This window comes from Amblyraja radiata, chromosome 25, assembly GCF_010909765.2.
Source record: "Amblyraja radiata isolate CabotCenter1 chromosome 25, sAmbRad1.1.pri, whole genome shotgun sequence".
In the NCBI taxonomy this organism is placed as follows: domain Eukaryota; kingdom Metazoa; phylum Chordata; class Chondrichthyes; order Rajiformes; family Rajidae; genus Amblyraja; species Amblyraja radiata.
Window position 1 is genome coordinate 30917907 of NC_045980.1, and position 27969 is coordinate 30945875.

Sequence of the window (27969 nt, forward strand, 5' to 3'; positions counted from 1 at the left end):
TGGTCAACGAAGGGTGCAAAGTATGCAGAAAGAGAGAAATGTATTATTATTATTATCGGTGAATTTAAAACGGGGTTTTGTTTTTCTAAGTTATAAGGGATAGGAGTAGAATTAGGCCATTCGGCCCATCAAGACTACTCTGCCATTCAATCATGGCGGATCTATCTTACCCTCCTAACCCCAACCTCCTGCCTTCTCCCCATAACCTCCAACACGCGAACTAATCAAGAATCTATCTGCCTCTGCCTTAAATATATCCACTAACTTGGCCTCCTTCCGTGGCAAAGAATTCCACAGATTCACCACCCTCTGACTAAATAAATTTCTCCTAATCTTCCTAAAGAAACGTTGCCTATTTCCTTCGCTCCATAGCTGCTGCTGCTGCACCCGCTTAGTTTCTCCAGCATTTTCGTATACCTTCGATTGTCCAGCATCTGCAGTTCCTTCTTAAACACAAAATCCTTTAATTCTGTGGCTATGGCCTCCAGTCCTAGAATCTGCCACTAGTGGAAATATTCTCTCCACATCCACTCCATACAAGATTTTCACTATTCTGTAGGTTTCAATGAGATTGTCCCTCATTCTTCGAAACTCCAGTCCAGCGAGTACAGGTCCAGTGCCGACAAACGCTCATCATAGGTTAACCCACTCATTCCTGGGATCATTCTTGTAAACCTCCTCTGGACCCTCTCCAGAGCCAGTACACCCTTCCTCAGATATGGTGCCCAAAATTGCTCACAATATTCCAAATGTGGCCTTACCAACGCCTTAGAGTCTCAGCCTTACATCCCTGTTTTTGTAAACAAGTCCTCTTGGAATAAATGCTGGTATTGTGTTTGCTTTCTTTACTACTGTTTCGACCTGCAGATTAACTTTTTGAGAATCCTGCACCAGCACTCTTAAGTCCCTTTGCACCAGTGATTTCAGGATTCTCACCACATTTAGAAAATAGTCTATGCCTTTATTCCTACTACCAAAATGCTGGACTCCACACTTTGCTACACTATATTCCATCTGCCATTTCTCTGCCCACTCTCCCAACCTTTCCAAGTCCTTCTGCAGAGTCCCTGCTTTCTCTACACTACCTGCCCCTCCACCTATTTTCGTATCATCCGCAAACATTACCACAAAGCCTTCAATCCCCTCATCCAAATTATTAATATACATTTATCTCTGCTATCTTGTGATGTTAGGGGGGATCTTATAGAAACTTACAAAATTCTTAAGGGGTTGGACAGGCTGGATGCAGGAAGATTGTTCCCGATGTTGGGGAAGTCCAGAACAAGGGGTCACAGTTTAAGAATAAGGGGGAAATCTTTTAGGACCGAGATGAGAAAAACATTTTTCACACAGAGAGTGGTGGATCTCTGGACTTCTCTGCCACAGAAGGTAGTTGAGGCCAGTTCATTGGCTATATTTAAGAGGGAGTTAGATGTGGCCCTTGTGGCTAAAGGGATCAGGGGGTATGGAGAGAAGGCAGGTACAGGATACTGAGTTGGATGATCAGCCATGATCATATTGAATGGCGGTGCAGGCTCGAAGGGCCGAATGACCTACCCCTGCACCTATTTTCTATGTTTCTATGTTCCCGCTTCCATCCGTGATGGACTCTCGGTTTAAGTTTATTATTGTCACGTGTATCGAGGTACAGTGAAAAACTTTGTTTTGCACACAATCCAAACAGATCAGATAATACTATACATAAATACATTTGAGTGAGACTTGAGTGTAATAGATGGAGCAAAGGGAAGATAGAGTGTGGAAAAGGTTCTCAGCATTATAGTGCATCTCAAGTGTTTAAGAAGGAACTGCAGATGCTGGAAAATCAAAGGTACACAAAACTGCTGGAGAAACTCAGTGGGTGCAGCAGCATCTATGGAGCGATGGAAATAGGAAACGTTTCGGGCCGAAACCCTTGTGTTTCGGCCCGAAACGTTGCCTATTTCCTTCGCTCCATAGATGCTGCTGCACCCGCTGAGTTCCTCCAGCATTTTTGTGTACCTTAGTGCATCTCAAGAATGCAGACGTGGTCTGCATTTATGGAACTATTACAAGCATAAGGTGCAATAGTAAATTAAAATATAAATGGTACCAGGATCTGGTAACGGGGGGTATAAAATAAAATAAAACACGGTTGGTATATCCTTTTTTGCGGAGTTTTGCGGAGCGATTGTTTTTCCTTTTTTTTTCCTTTTCTTTCTAGGGTCTATTTCCTTTCTTTACTTCCTTCTCTAACTTCTTCCCTAAGGGGCTTTCTTTTCCCAACACTCTCCTGCACCTTCACGATTCTTGCTCACTTTCTTACTTCTTTTATTTCTACCTTTTTTAAAGCTCGAAAAACAAAGTGGTACAACAAATGTAATAAGATATATGTGATGTGTATTACTGTAATTTACTGTACTTCTAATAAAAATAAAATAAAAAAATAATTTAAAAAAAGAATGTTTGCGTCGTCATATGTCCCAAACAGAACAAGGAAATTGTTACTTGCAGCAGCACATCAGAATATGTAAACATAGTACTCTGTAAACAATATAATAAACGAAAAAAAGTTGTGCATGTGTATATATAATGTGTGTGTGTGTGTGTCCATGCACTTAAGCAAAAATATAAAACTAAGTCAATGTAATTCAGACTTTGTGGTGTTGTGGTGTTTAATAGTCTGATGGTTGCAGGGAAGAAGCTGCTCCTGAACCTGGGCGTGAGTTTTCAGGCTCCTGTACCTTTTTCCTGATGGCAGGAGTGAAGTGAGAGTGTGGCCAGGGTGGTGTGGGTCTCTGATGATGCTGGCTGCCTTTTTGAGGCCTTATTCTGAAATTAGCCACTAGGAGGCAGGATAGAAGAAGCTATACAGGGACCTCTCATTATACGTGGGGGTTGTGGCACGTAAATCAAACGAACCACACATGTGACTTCGCCGCCTTATGGTGGCCGGCGTAAATTTCAGCGCGTTATTCCGAAAATAGGATTTTTATTCAAGAATAATTAAACTCTGGGAGCAAATAAGGCAAGGTGTTATTATAAAAACGCATGCATCAAGCATGCGGAAAACATGAGGTGTGTGGTGGAGGCTCTTTGCCCCTTTTCACCCTCTGTTCATGCTCTCCCACAGCAAGCCTGTTTAATATAAAGTAATCGCAACACGTCCTACGCTCCATACATTTCTTAAGCAATGGCTAGACTGGCATCTTGCCGTTCTCATTAAAGATTACGGAGCTGAAACTTCCTCTCGAACGTGAACGCTCAGGAACGAAGAAGATTGCAAAAAGTGGTGAAAGTGGTCATCATCAGAGACCTACACACTCATATCGCCCCTGCCATGGGGAAGAAGGTACAGGAGCCTGAAAACCAGGTTCAGGAGCAGCTTCTTCCCTACAGCCATCAGGCTATTAAACACAATGAACTCCAACTAAACTTTGAACTACATAGGCTTGGGGAGGGGGAGAGACACAGTTTTTTTTGGTCTCAGCTGGACAGGCAGCATTTCTGGAGAGAAGGGAGGAATGGGTGACGCTTCAGGTAAGGAAACCTCACGCCCCTGATCCTTATGTGACCCCTAAACAATCAATGTGGTTGGCTCTTAACTGGCCTCTCAGTGCAGGGTGGGCAGTGAATGTTGACACCGCCAATCCCCAAGTGTCATAAACGTGGAGTCAAGTCCAGAGTCAGGAGTGTTTAGTTGTCATATGTCCCAAAACAGAACTATTACATTCTTACTTGCAACAGCACAACAGATACTAAACTGGTCTTTGTTTCCTTTGTTTATGTGCCAGTGGCAGATTTTATTTTAAATCGGTGAAAAAACGTTCACTTGCAAAATAGAAAGTGCTGAAGGAACTCAGCGGGCCAGGCAGCATGTTGGAAGAGAATTGGGAATAGATGCTTCGGGTCGGGACCCGAAACGTGGACTTTCCATTCTCTCCACAGATGCTGCCTGACCCGCCGAGTTACTGAATTGCCCGCTGAGTCTGAAGAAGGATCTCGACCCGAAACCTCACTCATTCCTTCTATCCAGAGATGCTGCATGACCCGCTGAGTTAAAACTCCCGCACTTGACTTTGTGTCTATCTTCGAGTTATTCTGGCCACTGTGTGGTTTTGTTCGAGATTCCAGCATCTGTAGCCTTCTCTCCGCTCTATGATCTTTGCTCTCGTGTCTCCAAAACTCTTCCTTGTTATGGAGTGGGTGAAATCCCAATCTGACCAACCGCGTCTCCACCCTCCACCCCCCCCCCCCCCCCCCCCCCCCCCCCAAACGTTCCCTGGCCGTGGATATAAGGCTCTTCCGTAAACCCCGGGTGTGGATGTGGAGAGGATCTTATGAGAGAACAGTAAATTCTATCTCTCTCTGGTGGCAATCTGTGCGCACAGCATCGGATCTCAGCATCACCCCCACTCGCTGCCACTGCCAGCTCACAGAACCGGTTTGCCCAAACTTCGAGACAAAACAAAATCGCGCCAGAGGAGGAGGAGGATCAGGGAAGAAAGAAGGAAATTACAATGGAATATTTAACACGGAGGCAAGGGGAATCTCTCGGGACTTGGGACAGCAGCGACGCCACAGAAGGCAACTGGACTGAGGTGAGATACAACTTTTGTAGAAACAAGGAACTGCAGGTGCTGGTTTACACAAAAGGACACAAATTGCCGGATTTATCCAGCGGGCCAGGCAACATCTCTAGAGAACGTGGACAGGACAAATCCACCCATCCATGTTCCCCAGAGATGCTACTACCTCGCCTCCTCTGAGTTACTCCAGCACTTTGTAAATGTCCTTCCACTGTTTATGTTTGCTCTGAGTTTCATTTATTCCGTTGCCAGGTTCCGTGTTTGCACATTCCAATCAAAAACAACAACAAGAAACCCCAGATATTTCCAGATTACGTTCTGGTAATCTGGAAATAAAACAGATAATGTATATATTTATATAATGATATATGGACACAAGTAACCCTTGCATCCTCTCTCTCTCCACATCTCTCCCCCACCCTGGTCATCTATTAGTTTCATTGTCATCCTGTTGAGTTCCATTGTCTATGTAACTCATTATCACCTAGCCCACAGCCAACAATGGACCATTGTGGGCTCCACCTTCCCTTGATCATCGTTATATTCTGCATATCTTTCATTAATTTGTCCTATATCACCGTCTATATCTCTTGTTTCCCATTCCCCTGACCCTCAGTCTAAAGAAGGGTCTCATCCCAAAACGTCACCTATTCCTTTTCTCCAGAGATGTTGCCTGACCCCCTGAGTTACACCAGCTTTTTGTGTCTATCTACTGTGATTCTTTTTCCTTTCTCAGTACTGTTTTGTTCTTGTGATGAAGATGAGAGATGTTAGTAAGGAAGGGAAACAGAATATTTTCCATTACAAACACATACAATAACTGTATGGGTGGCACAGTGTCGCAGTGGTAGAGTTGCTGCCTTTCAGCGCCAGTGACCCGGGTTCAAACTTGACTACAGGTGCTGTCTGTAAAGTTTGTACCTTCTCCCCATTGCCTGCGTGAGTTTTCTCTTGGTGCTTCGGTTTCCACTCACAAACTCCAAAGACGTACAGGCTTGGTATAACTGTAAATTATCCCTAGTGTGTAGGATTGTGTTAAGGGCCTGTGCCAGCACCCGTCGTAGGACGCCAAAATGTTCAACATGTTGAAAATTCAGCGGCGACCAGAAAGACGCTACAACTCTTTGGAGACCTCTCACAACCATAGGAGACCTCTCACGACCAGATGGTTGTGAGAGGTCTCCTATGGTTGTGAGAGGTCACCCACGACATGTCGCCAGGGGTCGCCTGTACGGTCGTGAGAAGTCTCCAAAGAGTCGTAGCGTCTTTCTGGCCGCCGCTGAATTTTCAACATGTTGAAAATTTCGGCGACCTATGACGGGTGCCGGCAGTCGCCTGTAAAGGTGGTGTAAGTGGGACAGGCTTAGTGTGCGGGGATGCTGGTTGGCGTGGACTCGGTGGGCCAAAGTGCCTCTTTCCGCGCTTTGTCTCCACGCTAAAAAACGAGACAAATCTAAAATCTGTTGAATATACACAATGACTGAGATTCACACCTCTTGTGGGCAGAGAACTCTCAAAAAGTGTCTTCTCATTTCACTCTTGAATGGACAACCCATTATTTGTGACCCTCCTAATTCCAGATATCCCATCTGGTGAAAACATTAATAATGGCCCTGTCCCACGATGCAAGTTAATTCCAAGAGCTCTCCCGAGTTAAAAAAAAAATCAAGCTCGTGGTAAGCATGGAGAATGAACGTAGCGGGTACGTCGGAGCTCGGGGACATCTCTTAGCGGCTCATAAAGCTAACGGCAGGTACTCGGGAAGACTCGCTAGCGGCAGGTAAGCTCGGGAAGACTCGTGAAGATTTTTCAACGTGTTGAAAAATGTCCACGAGAGCCCCGAGTACCCACGAGCGGCTATTACCGTAATTCTCCGAGTTCAAATCAGGGCAAACTCGGGAGAACTCTTTGAATGAACTCGTACAGTGGGACAGGGCTTTTACTCACTCCAACTCCATCAAGTTCTTTAACAATTTAGTGTGTTCCGATGAGATCACTTCTCATTCTACTTAACTTTGGAATTCAGGTCCAATCTGCCTGTGCACTCCTCACATGACAAGCCCATGGTCCCACCGATGAATGTTCACTGCACTCCACCACGTACTCATTGTGAGAAGATAGACACAACATGCTGGAGTAACTCAGTGGGACAGGCAGCAGCATCTCTGGAGGGAAGGAATGGGTGACATTTCGGGTTGAGACCCTTCTTCAGACTCATTCAGAGTTTGAGTGTTGTAAAAAACCCTCATACATCAGTGTAGATGGGTCAATAATGGACAAATATAAAGAGTTGTAAAGGACAGAAATGCTTGTGCCATACAACACTATAATTTTACATTTGGTCTGTTTGAACTAAGTTCCTGAAATACTAATGGAAAAAAAAATTACAATATGTGAGCAGGTGGGTGTCTGGCAAAGGGTATTTTTGTGTTTTCCAGTCAGTTATTCAACATGCTATTTCTGCTTGACGGAAATTGTGCTTGTGTCATTTTTGTCTCATCTTTTTTTTGGCCTTTTTTTCCCATTATCTGCTAACTGCTCAGATTCATTTAATGGCGTCCTGTAATAAACCTTGGCTTGTTTTACGATGTCAAAAGGTGGTATTTAAACACAGGTTATTCAACCTGTTGGTTGACGATCCCTTTGTCCCTGCCCGCTGCCTAATGCCAAGGAAAATGGGGGAGAAAAAGCATTTGATAAATGAATATATATAATGAATTCAAGGTAAACTGATGTATCAAATGTAATGCATTAAAACCTTAAAGAAAAGTTTGCAGAATTGAATAGAGCCATCTGTTTTTGCTTTAAGTCATAATAAAAATACGAGTCTGTTCTTTTGCAGTTCTTCACGGCATTGCGATGGATAGAATTTTCAATGGTGATTTTGAGGTTAGTATTTAAAAATTGTTAGCACTCATGCCCATTTTGGATTTCAACCCATCCTCCATTTCCTCTCAAGATTTTCCCCTCTTACCTTCCCTGAGGACATGACCTCTTTCTGGAGTTCCCCATGAGATAGCTTATCTTGCACTAGCCAGTTTATGGGGGGCTTAACTATTACAGTCGATAGCGGAAAGCACCAGAGCTGAACTATTTATTCCCTGCCTTGCTTGCATCAAAACATGCGTATGTTCCAGTCGAAGGCAATCAGCACGAGGAACTCCACTGCAAATTCTCCTCGAGGGATGCCTCCTCCTCTCTCCAACGATAGTTCTGCAACACCCTTGCTCAATCTGTCATTTTCGCAACCTTAACCCTCCATATCTCTAGATTCCCTCTCCCCTGACTCTCTGTCTGAAGAAGGGTCTCAACCTGAAACGTCACGCACTCCTTTTCTCCAGAGATGCTGCCTGTCCCGCTGAGTTACTCCGGCATTTCTATCTTCGAGGTAACCTTGTCTTGCCCATGTGGACTGTGATCAGAACCACACTCATAATTCTTTGTCGATAAACTCAAGATCAAACCAGGGATCCTCCTGGAGTCAGTGCCTATGTTCCACTGATCAGTGCGTTTGTTCACATTGCTTTGGATGATAGTCTAAGTTTAAGTTTCTCTACATTTGAAGAGCAATAAAGAAACTGGGGAACTCAGCGGGCCAGGCAGCATCTGTGGAGGCAGAGAAATGATCAACATTTTGGCTCGAGACTCGGGGCTCACAGCATCTGCAGTCTCTTGTCTCTGTTTTTGAACAGTTATTTTAAATTGTAATGTGCGCAATGAATATTTTGTTTTTCATTTTCCTCTCACTTTTCTCCCTCATACAACACAGAAACAGGCATTTCATCCCAACTTGCCTGAACCAACCATCTACATTAATCCCACCTGCCTGCGTTTGGCCCATATCCCTCTTAACCTTTCCTATCCATGTACCTGTTTAAATATTGTTATGGGATCTGCCTCAACTTCCTCCTCTGGCAGCTTGTTCCATGTACGCCACCCTCAGTGTGAAAAAGTTGCTCATCAGGTTACATAGAAACGTAGAAAATAGGTGCAGGAGTAGGCCCTTCAGCCCTTCGAGCCTGCACCGCCATTCGATATGATCATGGCTGATCATCCAACTCAGTATCCCATCCCTGCCTTCTCTCCATACCCCCTGATCGCTTTATCCACAAGGGCCACATCTAACTCCCTCTTAAATATAGCCAATGAACTGGCCTCAACTACCTTCTGTGGCAGAGAATTCCAGATTCACCACTCTCTGTGTAAATTAAACTTTCCCATTAAACTTTTCCCCTCTCACCTCATCAATGGTATTCTCCAAGGTACATTTCTACTGGTTTCGACCACTATTATCTCAGCCACTATTAATGCCACAGTAATCACAGGAAGTCTGGAATGCAGGGTCTGCAGCTTGGTCCTGTCTCATTGACCAGGCACATGAATCTTTAGTAGGAGCCACCAGATGGCACTCACGAGCACCACAGAGACCACCATTCCACAGACCCAGTGCATTCAGCACAAACCAAGGATTAAATCTCGCTCCACAATTAGACACCCTTTTGCTAATTTTGCTAATCAAGGGAATGATACAGATGGTTCTCACCCGTGGCGAATTCTTGACTACCATCAGGAATTTGTTTATATTCCAAGTGGATAAGGGGAAGACTGCGGATAAGCATTCGTTGGGTTTAGAGGATACATTTATGGCGTTGTCCTCAACACTGTAGTATCTGTACCTTAGCCCAGTATTGTTTGTTTACATTATTCCCCATTTTACACTGTGTGTATTTTAGATTCATTCTGCTACCTCACTCTGCTACAAATTCTAGTGTCATGCTCTAAATGTTTTCCCCTTCATCCTTTATCGGTGAACTGTGGACAGCTTGATTGGAATCATGTATAGTTTTCTCTTTGACTCGATATCACACAAACCAAGGATTTTCATTTCTCAGTACATGTAACAATGATAAACTAAACTAAATCTTGCCTGTACATGTTTTGTGGGTTGTGTTTTAATACAGGATGTTCTCTCTCTTTCAATCTCCCACTCCCCCTGTCTCCCTCCCCTTCTCCCTCCCCTCCCCCCCCACCTCCCCTCCTCCCCCCTCGCTCCCCCTCCCACTCTCCTCCACCTCCCCCCTCGCTCCCCCTCTTACCCCTCCCAGTATAGTGGGCTCAGGCTCCATCATTGGATACACTGCATTGCAGCGGCTCGTTCGACACCCGGAGGTAAGTGGTGACTTAGTTCCCTCTTTGTTTGAATTGGACGCCCGTGTGTTCACACTGGGCAACATACTTGTGTCTCAATTCCCCCTTGATGTTTCAGGCCTCGCCTTTAAGGAATTGGGGCTGACTGGGGGATTCCCAGAGGCTTACAGCCGTATTGTAATGGCAGCTATTACGCAGAAATTCTTTTATATTGTATTTGTTAAATATTTAAACTAAATTACATTCCCAGTAATCTTTGGCACCATTCCCAGGATATTCGGAACCTTAGTATCGGAATCATTGACCCACCCTCCAAAAATCCCAAAGTTGCCCAACTGCAATGCTGCTGATAATTTAGTTTTAGTTCAGAGTAGGCCATTCAGCCCATCTACTCTGCCATTCAATCATGGCTGATCTATCTCTCCCTCTTAACCCCATTCTCCTGCCTTCTTCACATAACCTCTGACACCCGTACACAGAGAGAACGTACAAACTCAGTATTCAGGAAACTCGGTAGAAAGTAATCGTTGCCTGCTTCTTATAATAAATGACCTGGAGTGGTCAGTAAATTCCTCCGATCAAGAAATGAAACTGGGATGAGAACGGACAGGGAATCACATTGGCACGTTGGCGCAGCGGTAGAGTTGCTGCCTTACAGAGCTTGCAGCGCCGGAGACCCGGGTTCGATCCCGACTACGGGTGCTGTCTGCACAGAGCTTGTACGTTCTCCCCGTGACCACGTGGGTTTTCTCCGAGAACTTCAGTTTCCTCCCACACTCCAAAGACGTGCAGGTTTGCAGGTTAATTGGCTTGGCATAAGTGTAAATTGTTCCTAGTGTGTGTAGGAAAGTGTTAGTGTACGTGGACCGGTGGTCGGTGCGGACTCGTTGGGCCGAAGGGCCTGTTTCCGTGCTGTATCTCTAAACTAAACTGAGCATTGGAGGAGGGTTTGAGTGTTGCGGTTTTGTACTCAATCACCTAATGACAGACCTGGTGTCCTTGTTTCTCCAGATACGTCCATTGTTCTACCTGAGTTTGAATGATCTGTTGCTGGCGTTTTGTTGGCTGATTGGAGTTCTGTTCTACGGAGAGTCGTTCAGTGCTCGCAACATTGCCTGCTATAACGTCCAAGCGCTGGCACAGGTAAATGCTCTGAGGGCAAACGGCGTTAGCGTGGGAGAGGAGGGGAATGTTGGAAAAACGAAAGGTCAATCAGCATCTATGAAGAGAGAGAGAAACAGTGAACAAATCAGGTCTGAAAAATACAGCATGTTAGTCTACACTTCTTCCGGCTTACACTTCTTCCCACCCTGCCTCTTGCAAGAATGATATTCCCTACTATCAGTTCTCTCCGTCTCCACCGCACCTGTTCCCATGATGAGGTGTTCCACATCCGAGATGTCCTCATTCTTCCAGGAACGGCGGACACCCCCACAGGTGTCTCCTCTGTGCCCAGTGGTTCTGCTCTAACTTCCCCTCCCCCCAGAAGTAACAAGGACAGAACCCCCTTCACCACCCCCCCTCACCCCCCCCCCCCCCAACCAGCCTCCGCAGCTAACAAACACATTCCGTCACCACCTCAAGGATCCCGCCACTAATCCCATCTTCCCATCTCCACCCCTTTCTTCCTTCTGGAGAGACTGCTCCCTCCGCGACACCTTAGTTCACATCCCTTACCACCTCCCCAGGTACTTTCCCATGCAACCACAGGACATGCAACCCCTGTCCCATGGCTTTTGGATTGGCACGTGGATATGCAGGGATTGGAAGGAGTGAGTTTAATGGTTCCATGGTCATATTCATGCTCCACAGATTGGGCAGCAGGGTGGCCCAGCGGTAAGTTGTTGCCTCACAGTGCCAGACACCCGGGTTCCATCCTTACTAAGGGTGCTGTCTGTACAGAGTTTGTACGTTCTCCCCGTGACTGCATTGGTTTTCCCCGGATGCTCCGGTTTCCTCCCACACTTCAAAGATGTACAGTTTTGTAGGTTAATTGACTTTGGTAAAAAAAAATTATATTGTCCCTAGTGTGCAAGATAGTGCTCGTGGATCATTGGTTAGCACAGACTAGGTGGGCTGAAGGGCCTGTTTCCACACTGTGTCTCTCAACTAAACTAAACTAAAGTTAGTTCTTTCTTATCCAACCATACCAACTTAACCTGGAGTTGCTTTTTCTGTCATTTTCCTTTCCCCTAAATGCATGCATGTAAGTGATACTAAGTTCCACATCCTAAACTCTGTCCAGGCAAAGACATCTCCCTTGAAATACCGAGGTGTGCAGGAAGTAACTGCAGATGCTGGTTTAAATCGAAGATTGACACAAAAAGCTGGAGTAACTCAGCGGGTCAAACCGAGAAACCAACCATTCCTTTTCTCCAGAGATGCTGTTTGACCCGCTGAGTTACTCCAGCTTTTTGAGTCTATCTCTTGAAATGCCTTTTGGGAATTGGCTTTCCCCTCTAAGAGTGCAACAACTGTACTCTTGAAGATCTTTTTTATTGAAACGTGTGAAGTGTTGATGTTACTGTCATGGGAGCAGCACCTCATATTTTGCTTGGGTCGTTTACACCCCAGCGGTATGAACATTGACTTCTCCAATTTCAGGTAGTCCTTGCTTTCTCCCTCTTTCCCCTCCCCTTCCCAGCTCTCCCACAGCCCACTGTCCCCGCCTCTTCCTTTCTTCTTCCCGCCCCCACCTCCCCCACATCAGTCTGAAGAAAGGTCTCAACCCGAAACATCACCTTTTCCTTCGCTCCATAGATGGTGCCTCACCCGCTGAGTTTCTCCAGCATTTTTATCGACCTTCGATTTTTCCAGCATCTGCAGTTTATGGTTCACCTTGTGCGTTTCAGGTCCTGTACACCTCCTCATTTTGCTACATTCTGAACTATACCTGGTGCCTGTACAGTGATATGAGGACGAGGGTTCATGCCACGTTGAATAGAACATCTTGCCAGGTGAGCATTTCTTACAAGAATACGTATTAATCCTCCTTCAACCGTCTTCTCCTCCTTATCCCAATTCACCCACCAACCCATCACCTTCCCTTTCTCAACCCACCTTCATTATCCAAAGGATTCATTATTTTCATTATTTTTAATTAAACTGCATGACTACAGAGGTGCATGATGCCCTATAAACATTGACTGTCTAATTTCATAAGGTGCAGGAGCAGAATTAGGCCATTCGGCCCATCAAGTCTGCTCCGCCATTCAATTATGGTTGATCTATCTTGCCTTCTCCTGCCTTCACCACATAACCCCTGACACTTTTAGTAATCAAGAATCTGTTAATCACCACCGTAAAAATATCCATTGACTTGGCCTCCACAGCCTTTTGTGGCAATGAATTCCGCAGATTCACCACCCTCTGACTAAAGAAATATCTCCTCATCTCCTTTCTAAAGGTTCTGAGGCTATGGTCTCTAGTCTTAGACTCTCCCACGAGTGGAAGCATCCCCTCCACATCCACTCTATCCAGGCCTTTCACTATTCGGTAAATCTGCTCATCCCCAGAAATGCTCTGGGTGATAGTGCAATGTTTCCATGTGGCCAACTTTGTGTGCGAGTCAAGTAGATAATAGCAATTGGGCAATTCAACTGCAAGACCAACAAATCCACACCAACACCTTGCTGGTCAGGACTGATGAAGGTTCCTGACCTGCAACGTCACCTTTCCACGTTCTCCAAACTCACAGAGTTTTTCTTTGTAAACCAGCTTCTGCAGTTCCTTGTATTCACATTCCTGGACCTTAAATAAGATAGGACTTGGCAAAGGTAGACTGGGATCATCTACTGGCAAGATAGTCTACATCTGCTCAGTGGGGGGGTGGGGGGGTTCGAAGGAGAAACAACAAGAGTTCAGGACCAAGGGTGAAAAAGAGGATAAAGACTAAACTCAACCAGTCCAGGTGTCTTTTAAATGCTGTTATAATACCTGCCTCAACTACCTCCTCTGGCTAGTGTATTGAGGGATCAAGATTGATGAAGGTGAGATATACAGGTAGATTAAGTAGTTAAGAAGGCACATAAGATGTTGGCCAGTATGATGTTTGGCATTGATTTGTTCTGGCCTTTACTCACCTCCAGTTCCCCCTCCCCCAAGGCTATCTTTCAGTCTGAAGAAGAGTTCCGACCCGAAACGTCACCTATTCCCTTTCTCCAGAGATGTGTCTAACCCATATAACCATATAACATATAACAATTACAGCACGGAAACAGGCCATCTCGACCCTTCTAGTCCGTGCCGAACACGTATTCTCCCCTAGTCCCATATACCTGCGCTCAGACCATAACCCTCCATTCCTTTCCCGTCCATATAACTATCCAATTTATTTTTAAATGATAAAATCGAACCTGCCTCCACCACCTTCCCTGGAAGCTCATTCCACACAGCCGCCACTCTCTGAGTAAAGAAGTTCCCCCTCATGTTACCCCTAAACTTCTGTCCCTTAATTCTCAAGTCATGTCCCCTTGTTTGAATTTTCCCTACTCTCAGTGGGAAAAGCTTATCCACGTCAACTCTGTCTATCCCTCTCATCATTTTAAAGACCTCTATCAAGTCCCCCCTTAACCTTCTGCGCTCCAAAGAATAAAGCCCTAACTTGTTCAACCTTTCTCTGTAACTTAGTTGCTGAAACCCAGGCAGCATTCTAGTAAATCTCCTCTGTACTCTCTCTATTTTGTTGACATCCTTCCTATAATTAGGTGACCAAAATTGTAACCCACTGAGTTACTCCAACATTTTGTGTCTATCTTCAAGGCAGACCATAGTTGGGCTGTGTGACCCCGTACCACATCTGACACAGAAGTAACTGCTCTCTGTCAGCAACAGATATCGTTCTTAAAATCAGATTATCACCATCTCTCATGTATTTCTAAGATTTATAGAGCCATACAGCATGGAGAGAGACTCTTCGGCCCAACTTGTCCACGCTGACCAAGTTGCCCCTTCTACACTAGGCCCTTTGGCCGTCTTTGACTAATATCAGAAATATTATTTAAACATTAAGTGCCTGATGTTGCAATGCTTTAATATTGTTATTTGTATCTTTATCAAGGCGGTGGCAGAAAAGGGTGTCAGACTGAACAAGATTCTGGTTACCTCGTCCAGGTAAATATGTATATTTTATTCTCTTAGTCATTCGTTCAGTTTCTGAATCTCCATGCTTTTCAATCAACTTCCTAACACCCATTCTATGCAGGTGTAGGCTCACTATTCATCAACACAATGTGTTACAGTTGTCAGTGGTGGCCCCAGACACCCAAAAACACATTTGCACTTTTCACCAGAGATCCATCTCACTTTTCTTCCCTCTAAAACAGCAGTTCCACATCCAGTTTGGTGCTCAGCTACTGTAAAGATTGCAATGCTTTAACTATTTAGGTTAGGGTTTGAAACTGAGGTCTTTTTAATCCCTGTTCATCCATGCCATGGGCCACTCCAGACTTGCTTATTCCAATACCCCCACTGGCAGGACTTCAACCTTCACCCTCAGTGATCTTTGGGTCATCCAAAAGTCTTCTGACTGCACCCTAACTCCCGCTCATCTATTTACAGCAACCCACTGACTCGGCTTCGATCCTGACTACGGATGCTGCCTTTACGGAGTTTGTACGTTCCCCCCATGACCTGCGTGGGTTTTCTCCGGGTGCTCCGGTTTCCTCCCACACTCTAAAGACTTACCGGCTTATAGGTTAATTGGCCTCTGTAAACTGTCCCTCGTGTGTAGGATAGTGCTAGTGTACGGGGTGATCACTGGTTGGCACGGACTAGATGGGCCGAAGGGCCTGCTTCCACGCTCTATCTCTAAAAACTACTCACCCTTCACCCCAGTGCTTGCTGGCATCTCATTAAACGGCTCCAAAAATAAAGAGGAACGGCAGATGCTGGTTTATACTCAAGGTAGACACAAAACGCTGGAGTAACTCAGCGGGTAACGCAGCACCTCTGGAGAAAATGGATAGGTGACATCTCAGGCTGGGACCCTTCCCAAAATGTCACCTACCTATTTTCTCCAATGTTGCCTTACCCGCTGAGTTACTCCAGTGTTTTGTGTCTATCTTCATATAATATATTTTTACGTGGGTTGGTATCAAATTGCTTTGATGGTAAGTGGCAACTTCTGTGTAACAACTTGATAGATTTTATTAGCTGAACAGTGACAAACTGAGCAGGAGATAGTAGCTTTACATCGGTGATAGACACAAAATAGTGGAGTAACGCAGCGGGACAGGCAGCATCTCTGGAGAAAAGGAATAGGTGACCTTTCAGATTGAAGAAGGGGCGAGATCCTTAAAGTCACCCATTCCTTCTCTCCAGAGATGCTGCCTGTCCCTCTGAGTTACTCCAGCATTTTGTGTCTATCTTCGGTGTAAACCAGCATCTGCAGTTCCTTTCTACACAAGTTGTACATCAGTAATAGTCTTGAACTTTTTATCCACTTGCAGGTTGTGGTGTTTTGTTCTTGCAGATTAGTGTATGGAGCAGGATAAAGCTTATCCTCCAACACAGCGACGTGTCTCATAACCATAGACATCCATTCACAGAATGTGCACTATCATGCTTTGCTGTGTCTCTGCGGCTGGCTGCAAATGCAACACCTGCTTCAACGTGCAGCTCAGTGGCCAGGGTGATATCAGATGCCCCTGGTTTTTTGAATAGACTGGGAACTTCAAACCATTAGACCGAACAACTAACGCTGAAGATGGACACAAATAGCTGTAGTAACTCAGCGGGGCAGGCCGCATCTCTGGACGAGAAGGAATGGGTGACGTTTCTGGGCGAGAGTCAGGGGAGAGGGAAACTAGAGATATGGAAGGGTACAAAGAGCATGTGAGATGTGAAAGGGACAGATCACAGCAGACGATGATCGAGGAAATGTAGAATGGTTCATTGTTGGCTGTGGGGAAGGTGACAACGAGGCACTCAAACAGTAAAATTAATCAGGATGGCAGTGAAACTAGTTGGAGAACTAGGGTGGGGGAGGGATGGAGGGAGAGGGGAAGCAAGGGTTACTTGAAAAACGATAAATCAATGCTTTCTTAGAATATAAACCTATTTTTCTATTCTACAGTATATAGGCTTCCATTTAGGGTTTTTTCCTTCTATTTAGGCTTCTCTTAGTGCAAACTTTATTGTAGGTGTTACGATTAATATTAAGTAATTCCCATCTTAATTCGGTTGTCCAGTAGTGAAGAGATGATTGGGAGGCATGATGCAAGTTGCGTTCGAATTTGTGAAGATTAATGACCATTGGTCAGAAAGGGATTCGACTAGAAGATTATTATAATCCGGATTATGGCAGAACAATTTTGCCCCCCTTGAATGTTTTATGATGTTCATTTCTTGCAGTTTGGTTCCTGTCGTACTGATGGTTCCTGTATTTTGCGTTGGAAATAGATACCGCTGTTATGCCCCCTACAGCAGCTCGTAAGTAACGCACACCAGAGTGTAAATGCCTCGAGGCATTGTAAAAAAGCTTTGTTGTCCTTTCTATATTCCCTTCCCTTGGGGCAACACAGTGGCACATTGGTAGAGCTACCCAGACACCCAGATTCAAACTTGTCTACGGGTGCTGTCTGTGCGGAGTTTGCACGTTCTCCCTGTGACCACGTGGGTTTTCTCCGGGTGCTCTGGTTTCCTCTCACAACCCAAAGGCATGCGTGCTTGTAGGTCAATTGGCTTTTGTAAATTGTCCCAAGTGTGTACGATAACTGGTGTGTGGGTGGTTGTTGGTCGCCGTGGACGCGGTGGGCCACGGGCCCCGTTTCTACGCTGAACTAGTAAAACTGAACTAAACCAAACGTCATTACCATGACCATCCATTTCCATCTCCGTGACATCACCAGTCTATCCTTCCTCTCCACCTCACAATCACACACCTCTGTGCCAGCCACTGGAACACTCAGTCACCTCTAGACCCAACCATTCCAGTCCATCAATGCCTGGCTTCCTGACGGAACTCTTTGAAAACTTCATCTTATCCAAAGCAATGCTGCCTAATTGCTAATTTATTCCAAGTCGCCTACATCCATTGAAGACTACTTGGCACAGTTGGGCAGCACGGTGGCGCAGCAGTAGAGTTGCTGCCTCACAGTGCCAGAGACCCAGGTTCGATCCTGACCTCGGTGCTGTCTGTGTTGAGTTTGCAAGTTCTCTTTATAACCATATGGGATTCCTCCAGGCACTCCAGTTTCCTCCCATATCCCAAAGAGGTGTTTGTGAATTGGCCCTCTGTAAATTGCTGCTAGTGTGTAGGGAGTGGATGGTAAAGTGGGAAAGCATAGAACTAGTGTGAACGGCTGATCGATGGTCGGCTTGGACCCGGTGGGCCAAATGGCCTGTTTCCACGCTGTATCTCTCGAAACAATGTCCTACATTGGCTCATACAGGTGGTCGATCTGAGCTGTTTACTGTTTCTTTAGTTTAGTTTAGTTTCGAGATACAGCATGGAAACAGGCCCTTCGGCCCACTGAGTCAGTGCTGACCAGCGATCACTATTACCATAGGCTAGTTCTATCCTACACATTTACAAACATGCATGACTCTGGGGTGTGGGAGGAAACCTGGAGCACCTGGAGAAAACCCACATGGTCACAGGGAGAAGGTGCAAACTCCATACAAACCGCACCCTTAGTCAGGATTGAACCCGGGTCTGTGGCATTGTAGGGCAGCAACTCTGCTACTGTGCCACCCCTCCCATGTTGCTTCATAGTTCTGTCGTCATACATGTGATATTTAAACACCCTTGATGCCAGGCTTGTAATTAATCTCCAGGTAGGCCATAGACTGGTTTGGCTCAGCCACCAAGCACGACACCTGGAGGCTGCAGCGAATCGTCCGATCAGCAGAGAAGATTATTGGCTGCAACCTTCCCTCCATTGATGAACTGTACACTGCAAGGGCCAGGAAGCGAGCGGGCAAGATCATCTCTGACCCCTCTCACCCTGGCCACAAATTCTTTGAATCACTTCCCTCTGGAAGGCAGCTCCAGATTGTCAAAGCTGCCACAGCCAGACATAAAAACAATTTTTATCCACGAGTAGTTGCTCTACTCAACAGCCAAAAATCTGTAGCCTCCCTTTGATCTGGTATTTTGTTGGTTCACATGCTTGATCAATGGTGTTTTATCATTAATGTTTTATTATTATTAATGTTTAGTGTTTTCTGAGTCATTCGTAACTGTCACTGTATGTCATGTTGTTACTTGTGGGCGGAGCACCAAGGCAAATTCCTTGTATGTGAATACTTGGCCATTAAACCTACTTACTTACTTACTATTGTGCATCTGAAATAAGAACCGAAAGTTCTGGAATTTCAGTGGGTAGAATACTAAGATGGACACAAAATGCTGGAGTGACTCAGCGGGTCAGGCAGCATCTCTGGAGAGAAGGAACGGGTGACTTTTCGGGTCGAGACCATTCTTCAGACTGGAGAAGACTGAAGAAGGGTCTGGAGCAAAACACATCATCGGTTCCTCTTCTCCAAGGATGCTGCCTGTCCTGCTGAGTCACTCCAGCATTTTGTGTCTATCTTCAACGTGTTTCTTTGAGTGTTGGGACAAGTTGTGGACGAACTCGAAACCTTAACGAAGACGGTAGAACACTAAGGGCAGGATTGCTGTAGTTTTTGTGTGTCAGTGTGTGTGTGTGTCAGTGTGTGTGTGTGTGTGTGTGTGTGTGTGTGTCAGTGTGTGTGTGTGTGTGTGTGTGTGTCAGTGTGTGTGTGTGTGTGTGTGTGTGTGTCAGTGTGTGTGTGTGTGTGTGTGTGTGTGTGTGTCAGTGTCAGTGTGTGTGTGTGTTTGTCAGTGTGTGTGTCAGTGTGTGTGTGTGTGTGTGTTTGTCAGTGTGTCAGTTCTTGGTTCAGGCTGACCAAGCAAAAAGTATGACTTTGAGAAATATTTCAGTGAATGACCACTTGAGCATTTTTTACCCAGAATTGTTTTGCTGTTTGCTTTTCTCTGCATCATACTCTATGGAAAGGTTAAATGTTGCAAGTCTGTCTTGCCTGGTTCATTACAGATGCCTCCTGTTGCACAGTGAAGTATTTGGACTCAACTACACCAATATTATGGATCACAAGACTGCATGTCATACTGCGTACCTGTACAGCAATGTCATCTTCCTCATTACTTTTCTCTTCACCTTACTTGGACTTGTGGTAAGGAATATTTATTTAAGCTACAACTCTTCCTTTCAATTTCCCCAAATCCCCTCACATGATAGATGCAAGGGTGCAGATGCTCATTTTCTAAACCTCATCAGAGACCTTCAGACCAAGTTTAACCGGACTTTATCTACCACTAAACATTATTCCCTTTATCCTGTGTCTGTACACTGTGGGCAGCTTGATGTATAGTCATAAGTGATAGGAGCAGAATTTGGCCATTCGGCCCGTCAAGTCTACTCCACCATTCAATCATGGCCGATCTATCTCTCCCTCCTAACCCCATTCTCCTTCCTTCTCCCCGTAACCCCTGACACCCGTACGAATCAAGAACTTGATTCCGCTTGATAGTCTTTCTGCTGACAGGATAGCACGCAGCAAAAATGCTTTCCACATGACAATAAACTAAACTAACTCAGCGGGTCAGGCAGCACCTCTGGAGAACATGAATAGGTAATGTTTTGAATCGGGACACTTCTTCAGACTCGCCCTGCCTGTCCCACTTAGCTACTCCTGTCTTTGTCTTCTCTTGCTTGATGTTGGAGGGTGACTCTACCATCTGCTCGTGACTTTCATGCACTCACTGAGAATTAGATAAGTTTGGTTCCTTCATGCCATGGTCATTCTCGTATTCTGTATGGAATTAAAAGAAATAATGTGGATACAATATGTTCTGCTCAACAGTAGGGGCTGGAGTTAACCCACCCACCCCTATTCCTTTTCTGCAGAGATGCTGCCTGACCCGCTGAGTTACTCCAGCATTTTGTGTCTATCTTCGGTGACCCCTGGTCCACCCTACATCCCAGCTCTACCCAGTGTCTTCCTGCTCTCTTTTCCTTCATCCTCCCATCCCGCTCATCCATAACACAGACAAACTTCTATATCCAATATTAAACCAGGAATTGAGTTTCAGAGGTGTTTCAGTTTTTCACTATTCGCCCCATTGTGCGATGCCCAATATTAGTTTGGTTTAGTTCAGAGATACAGCGTGGAAACACTGAGTCTGCGCCAAGCAACAATCACCCCATTCATCCTACACTCCAGGGACAATTTTACAAAAGGCTATTAACCTACAAACCTGCACGTCTTTGGAACATGGAAGGAAACTGGAGCACCCGGAGAAATCCCATGTGGCCACAGGGAGAACGTACAAACTCCGTACGGACAGCCGCTGTAGTCAGGATTGAACCCAGGTCTCTGGTGCTGTGAGGCAGCAACTCTACCGCTGCGCCACCGTGCCGCCCAGGAACATTGTACACTGTCTACAAACTAACGTTTTGTGCAGGATGTTTATTTCCCCTTAATTATTTTATAATCTTTTAATCTAGAATTCCATTAACATCTTATGATTTTAATTAACTGAAGGTACTGCCTTTAATGTCCTGGTACTTGTGGTTTAGATTTTCTTCTCCTTCTTCTTCTTCTTGTGTATGGCGTGCACAGCCTAAAGTTGTAGGACAACTTGTACTATTTGATCTTACTTGATTGTGGATGCCAGGTTGATTGCATTCGTCGAAACAGGGCGGACCACGTGAAGGATGCAATCTCCCACCCTCGATCACTCTGCTGCTCCAGAACACTGAGCCTGCTCCCATTCAAAGTACAATTGCCATTATATTTTACCCAAATTAGCAAAGCTGAAGTCCACCTACCAATTCAAATCTTAATCCCTCATTTCATCAACACCCCTTCTGAGCGTCTTTTGTCTTAACTTTACTGGTACAGTCTCTCTCCTTTCTAATGGGCGGCACGGTGGCGCAGCGGTAGAGTTGCTGCCTCACAGGGCCAGAGACCCGGGTTTGATCCTGACTATGGGTGCTGTCTGTACGGAGTTTGCACGTTCTCCCTGTGACCGCGTGGGTTTTCTCCGGGTGCTCTGATTTCCGCCCACACTCCAGGTTTGTAGGTTAATTGGCTTTGGTAAAATTGTAAATTATCCCTAATGGTGTAGGATAGTGCTAGTCTAAGGGGTGATTGCTGGTCGGCGTGGACTAAAGGACCTGTTTCTGCATTGTATCTCTAAAGTCTAAAGTAAAATCTAGTAGGGCTGCCTTCAGAGCTACAACCTAATCAGGATAGAACCAAACCGTCCTTCTGTTTCATTTCCTCAAAGGATATGTTTTTTAATTGTCTAAAATTATACCTACTGCAATGTGTGGTGGTTGCAGAGGGCGGGTATGAGGAGCTGTGTGAAGTGGTGGTTGCAGAGGGCGGGTATGAGGAGCTGTGTGAACATGAATGCAAATCTTGTTTGGACGATAATTTTGCTGGTTCCCTTTTTTTTTCTAAATACAGAAAATGCAGGGGTTAAATTTGTGACGTTGTGGTATAACATAGATTGGTCAATGATCTCTAGTTTCAGTAGATACCAACTGTGTATCACCCCACCTACCTTCTCCGGTACGCACCGAGTCCTCTCGAGATATGGTTCCATTTGCACTCTCTAGACTTTAGTCAGCTGCCCATCTCTCATGTTGGTACCTAATTTTTCTTGCAGTCCAATTTTATCACACCCACGGTTCACAATGGGTAGAGAGATCCCTCAGCCCCATGCAGGAGGGAGTTTTGCACTACACCTGTACTCTATATCTGACTTTACTCAGACGCAAAATAAAACAGTTCTTCTAGCAGTGGTCTTCTTCTTCTTTTTGTGTCCATCTTGTTACAAATTTCTGCAATTCTTTGTTTCAACTTTGTTTTTGGCCCAGGTGTTTCAAGAACTCTGCTTGACTGGTGAGTTTTGCTTGCCCTCAACCACCCCCATCTTTATTTTCCATTATCCCTTACATACTTGTAGCGCTGAAACATTTCTCAAACCTATTCTTTTTATCTCGATATTGTGCACTGGTTTTTGGAGGTTTGACAATCCCAAACCACAAGGATATTGGATCCTTTCTTCACAAGGTTAATGTATTGATTGATAAGTGACAGACATTTCCTTTACTAGCTTAGCTACTTTCCCAAGAAGTGTGAAATAAGTACGCTGCATAAGTTTAAATGTCTACATTCTCTGATGCTCTCTCCAATAATCACTCTAGTCTTTGAAAAGCTATTCCCTTCTTTAACCCCATACTGCAAGGTGACTTGGATAGGTTGGGTGAGTGGGAAAATGCATGGCAGATGCAGTATAATGTGGATAAATGTGAGGTTATCCACTTTGGTGGCAAAAACAGGAAAGTAGACAATTATCTGAATGGTGACCGATTAGGAAAAGGGGAGATGCAACGAGACCTGGGTGTCATGGTACACCAGTCATTGAAAGTAGGAATGCAGGTGCAGCAGGCAGTGAAGTAAGCAAATGGTATGTTAGCATTCATAGCAAAAGGATTTGAGTATAGGAGCAGGGAGGTTCTACTGCCGTTGTACAGGGTCTTGGTGAGACCACACCTGGAGTATTGCATACAGTTTTGGTCTCCTAATCAGAGGAAATACATTCTTGCCATAGAGGGAGTACAGAGAAGGTTCACCAGACTGATTCCTGGGATGGCAGGACTTTCATATGAAGAAAGACTGGATAGACTCGGCTTGTACACGCTGGAATTCAGAAGATTGAGGGGGCATCTTATAGAAACTTACAAAATTCTTAAGGGGTTGGACAGGCTAGATGCAGGAAGATTATTCCCGATGTTGGGGAAGTCCAGAACTAGAGGTCACAGTTTAAGGATAAGAGGGAAGTCTTTTAGGACCGAGATGAGAAAATCATTTTTTACACCGAGATTGGTGAATCTGTGGAATTCTCTGCCACAGAAGGTAGTTGAGGCCAGTTCATTGGCTATATTTAAGAGGGAGTTAGATGTGGCACTTGTGGCTAAAAGGATCAGGGGGTATGGAGAGAAGGCAGGGATGGGATACTGAGTTGGATGATCAGCCATGATCATATCGAATGGCGGTGCAGGCTCGAAGGGCCGAATGGCCTACTCCTGCACCTATTTTCTATGTTTCTATGTTTCTAACATGTTTCAGACAATTCTCCCGCTAGGTTAATTCTGTATTGTCTTGAGGCACAGCGTAAAGGTACTGGAAAGAGGACTTCCAATGTTTGAACATTGACTTCTCCAATTTCAGGTAGTCCTTGCTTTCTCCCTCCTTCCCCTCCCCTTCCCAGCTCTCCCACAGCCCACTGTCCCCGTCTCTTCCTTTCTTCTTCCCGCCCCCCACCCCCACATCAGTCTGAAGAAGGGTCTCGACCCGAAACGTCACCTATTCCATCGCTCCAAAGATGCTGCCTCACCCACTGAGTTTCTCCAGCATTTTTGTCTACCTTCGATTTTTCCAACATCTGCAGCTCTTTCTTAAAAGATTCCTATGGAACACCTTGAATAATTTAAACTATATTAGAGGCACCATGTTAATACAGTATAAGCTGTTGTTTTCCTGTAATAACTTTATTCACAAAGCTTTGTCTGAATCATTGTGATCGCCTTGCATTGTATTACTTACTTTCACTTTCCTCTTTCTAGATTCTTCTAATTAAAACACGGTTCTTCTACAAGAAGTTGGTGACTCTGACCGGCTTTCTCGGTGACCAACAGTGGGCAAAAATCACCGTTATTGAGCAGAGAGCCTTTCTGTACCCCACAGTTTTTTTGTTCTGTTGGGGACCAGGTTAGTGGGAGTCTGGTATATCTCAGTGTATCTTCCAGGTATAACAATGGACTTGTATAACCGTAGCTCCTTGCAACACTGATATATTGCTCATTATGGCCAAACTAGATGAAATGGCAGAAGTCAATTGACCAACAAGAATCAAATGTGTCTTGGTGCAATACCAATAGTTATGCTGTAAACCAAATTAGCCACACATCTTGACAGCAGGAGGTATTTACACTATGTTGGTGATGGGTGGGCTATTGCTCAAAACTTGATGATATACAAACCAAGATGAAGAGGAAAGTTTGTCTAGTATGTTGGTCCTATCATGCACACAATGCACTTAAGACAATATAAAACAGTGCAGCACAGAAACAGTGCCTTCGACCCACAATATCCATGGCTGATTATGATGCCAGGTTAAACCAATCTCCTTTGCTTGCAAATGATCCATAATCCCTTAATTCCCTGCACTTCCGTGTGCCTATCTAAAAGACTCTTAAATGCCACTATCAAGTTTGTTTTCTCCCCCTCGGAACTCTTACTCTGTCTCCCCCCCCCTCATTAGTATTGACACAAACTTGAAGGTTAGCTGTTTGCCTTCCCTAGGACAGGCCTTTGAACTTGCTAATAGTGCAAGCCCTTGGACTTCATGTCATGATATTTATGCTGCAGGTCCTTGAGAAAAATACCCATAGGCTGACTGACTAAAGGCCCTCTCAGTCACAGGATCTTTACCCATGCTCTTTAATCTTGCTCCTGAGAAATGTCTGTTTCTTCCCCTCAGCGTGTATTCTAACTATGGTCAAGCTGCTGAATCCAATGAAAATGGGCCGCCTTTTCATCGTACTACACATCTTACAGGCAAGGATTCTAAATAAAACTTGCTGTACTTTTGGGGGGAAGGGTGGGGATAGAGGGCATACTTTATTGCATTTGCTTTTTTTTAAATTCCCATTTTTAACCAATGTCCAAAATTACTTGAATGGAGAATAAGATTTATTCTATTATAGTTCGGCTGGACTACTTTCCTAAGGGAGCAGCAACCACAGAATTGTTCAGAAAATGCAGGGACTTCATGGAAGCAGTTGTTCTATGTGTGGTCCAGACAATGACATACAATCCAATTGAGTCATGCACAGATTCTTGATTAGTACGGGTGTCAGGGGTTATGGGGAGAAGGCAGGAGAATGGGGTTGAGAGGGAAAAATAGATTGGCGGAGTAGAATTGATGGGCCGAATGGCCAAATACTACTCCTATAACTTATGAACATCCAGTAAGCTATCCAAATGTAAAGAGCATCTCACCTAATATCACCTTTTTACCCCGTTCCTCCATCATGACCAGCATCCAGTGTTGGTGTAGACATTGGAGATGGTTTAAATACATCAAGTGGGCAGCACAGTGATGCAGTTGGTAGAGCTGCTGTCTCACAGTGCTAGAGCCCTGGGGTTCGATCCTTACCTCAGGTGCTGCCTGTGTGGAGTTTGCACGTGCTCCCTGCAACTGTGCATTTCTTCCGGGTGCTCCGGTTTCCTTCCACATCCTAATGACACGCGGGTTTGTAGATCAATTGGCCTCTGTAAATTTCCCCTCGAGTGTAGGAAGTGGATGAGAAAGTGGGATAACAATACTTGGGTGAATGGGTGATCGATGGTCGGACAAACTGTACTTGCAATTCCACTGTATACAGTGATTTACAACACGATTCATTTATTTTATTTTCCAACATTCACAATTACCACAATCACAAGATTGATGTTTACATTTTGAAAATGTGCCTGTGATGCAGATTAGCAAATATAGTAGCAAATACAATAGTTCATTCCTGAAGCTAGATGCAGGAAGATTATTCCCGATGTTGGGGAAGTCCAGAACTAGAGGTCACAGTTTAAGGATAAGAGGGAAGACTTTTAGGACCGAGATGAGAAAATCATTTTTTACACAGAGAGTGGTGAATCTGTGGAATTCTCTGCCACAGAAGGTAGTTGAGGCCACAGTTCATTTACTATATTTAAGAGGGAGTTAGATGTGGCCCTTGTGGCTAAAAGGATCAGGGGGTATGGAGAGAAGGCAGGGATGGGATACTGAGTTGGATGATCAGCCATGATCATATCGAATGGCGGTACAGGCTTGAAGGGCCGAATGGCCTACTCCTGCACCTATTTTCTATGTTTCTATGTTTCTAAGTATGAACAGACTCCCCAAGTTTAAAAAAGACAAAGTGCTGGAGTAACTCTGCAGCTCAGACTCAAGGGGTCAGGGAGCATCTCCGGAGCGATGGAGAACATGGGTAGGTCGGCAAGGTTTCGGGTCAGGACCCTTCTTCATCTGAAGAACGGTCCCAACCCAAAACGTTGCCTATCCATGTTCTCCCAGAGATGCTGCCTGACCCCTTGAGTTTTTTTGGTAAACCAGCATCTGCAGTTCCTTGTGTCTACATATTACCGCTCCCTAAGTTAGGTAAGTTAGGCAAGAGTTTTGCCGACCTTAATTATTGCCTCGAATGGAATATTTCCCTTAAATAATAATTGTATCTGATGAGAATAATTGTTAGATATGAAAATTGAAGTTCGTAGTTACAAGCAGCAGACACGGCCAGTACATTTACTGACAGAATCAGTGGAAGGTTTTGTTTACTCAACATAACTGATTGTACTCGTGCTTCAGTAGGCAGTGCAGTGAGACTGTAGTTGTGTGGCACATGTTTGTCAGACTAGGAAAAATCTCTTTGCCAAGTGGCTGTTGCCCACCCCCTGTAGGCCCACGAGTGGTATTGACAATTCAAGAAAGCAACAAAATTATGGACCGGGGCTGCCAAGAGAGTTGTCACAAACAGGAGAGGAAGGTACAGTTAGTAAACTGAACAGGAGACTAAAATAAGGTAAATGCAGCAGATTAAATCCATGTTTATATATAACCCGAGCTATTTTGCCTTCGTCCCAGGCGTTCACAGCTGCATCCCAGGGACTGCTGAACAGCATTGTGTACGGCTGGACACAGAGAACGCTCCTCCGGTACATGAAGCACAAGACCCACTGCGATGCCAATACACAGACCCCACTCCTGCGTTTTCAGAAGCGATTGTACAACAGCATGGCAGATCAGCTGAAAATCTCACCCACAGTCTGAAGGGCAACTGTGGAAACATTACCCTCATTTCAATGGACACTTGTATTGATAATGGAGAACAACTTTCACGCCCCTTTCATGATGTTAAAAACACCTCCAGCAAATGAAGAAAAGGAAGCGCCAAGCACTTTTTCCATTAAATACCGGGTCAACTATTTGTTGCTTGACAGAACATGGAATACAACTGGGGCAATAGAAAATTATTTTTATTATCAATTCTTATAATGACTCGGAAGGAAGCTGGTGTTTCTACATTTTTATCTCCTTCAAATGTAATTACTTTTTTTTTTTAATTCTGAAAAGATAAAACATGTTAAAGACAGAAATGTTTAACTTTTAATTTGAGGTGCTTCTGAGAAGTGA

At 44.8% G+C, this 27969-nt stretch overlaps 1 protein-coding gene across 1 annotated transcript; it reads left to right on the forward strand.

Annotated features, from left to right (window-relative positions):
• Positions 1-4318: 4318 nt before the first annotated feature.
• On the forward strand, positions 4319-27906 carry tmem116 (transmembrane protein 116). Its single transcript, XM_033043713.1, has 11 exons — positions 4319-4580; positions 7411-7457; positions 9674-9737; positions 10728-10859; positions 12569-12673; positions 14776-14828; positions 17070-17147; positions 19739-19877; positions 24344-24488; positions 25261-25337; positions 27421-27906. The coding sequence occupies exons 1-11, from the start codon at positions 4500-4502 to the stop codon at positions 27604-27606; spliced, it is 1107 nt and encodes a 368-aa protein (XP_032899604.1). The 5' UTR covers positions 4319-4499; the 3' UTR covers positions 27607-27906.
• Positions 27907-27969: the final 63 nt, after the last annotated feature.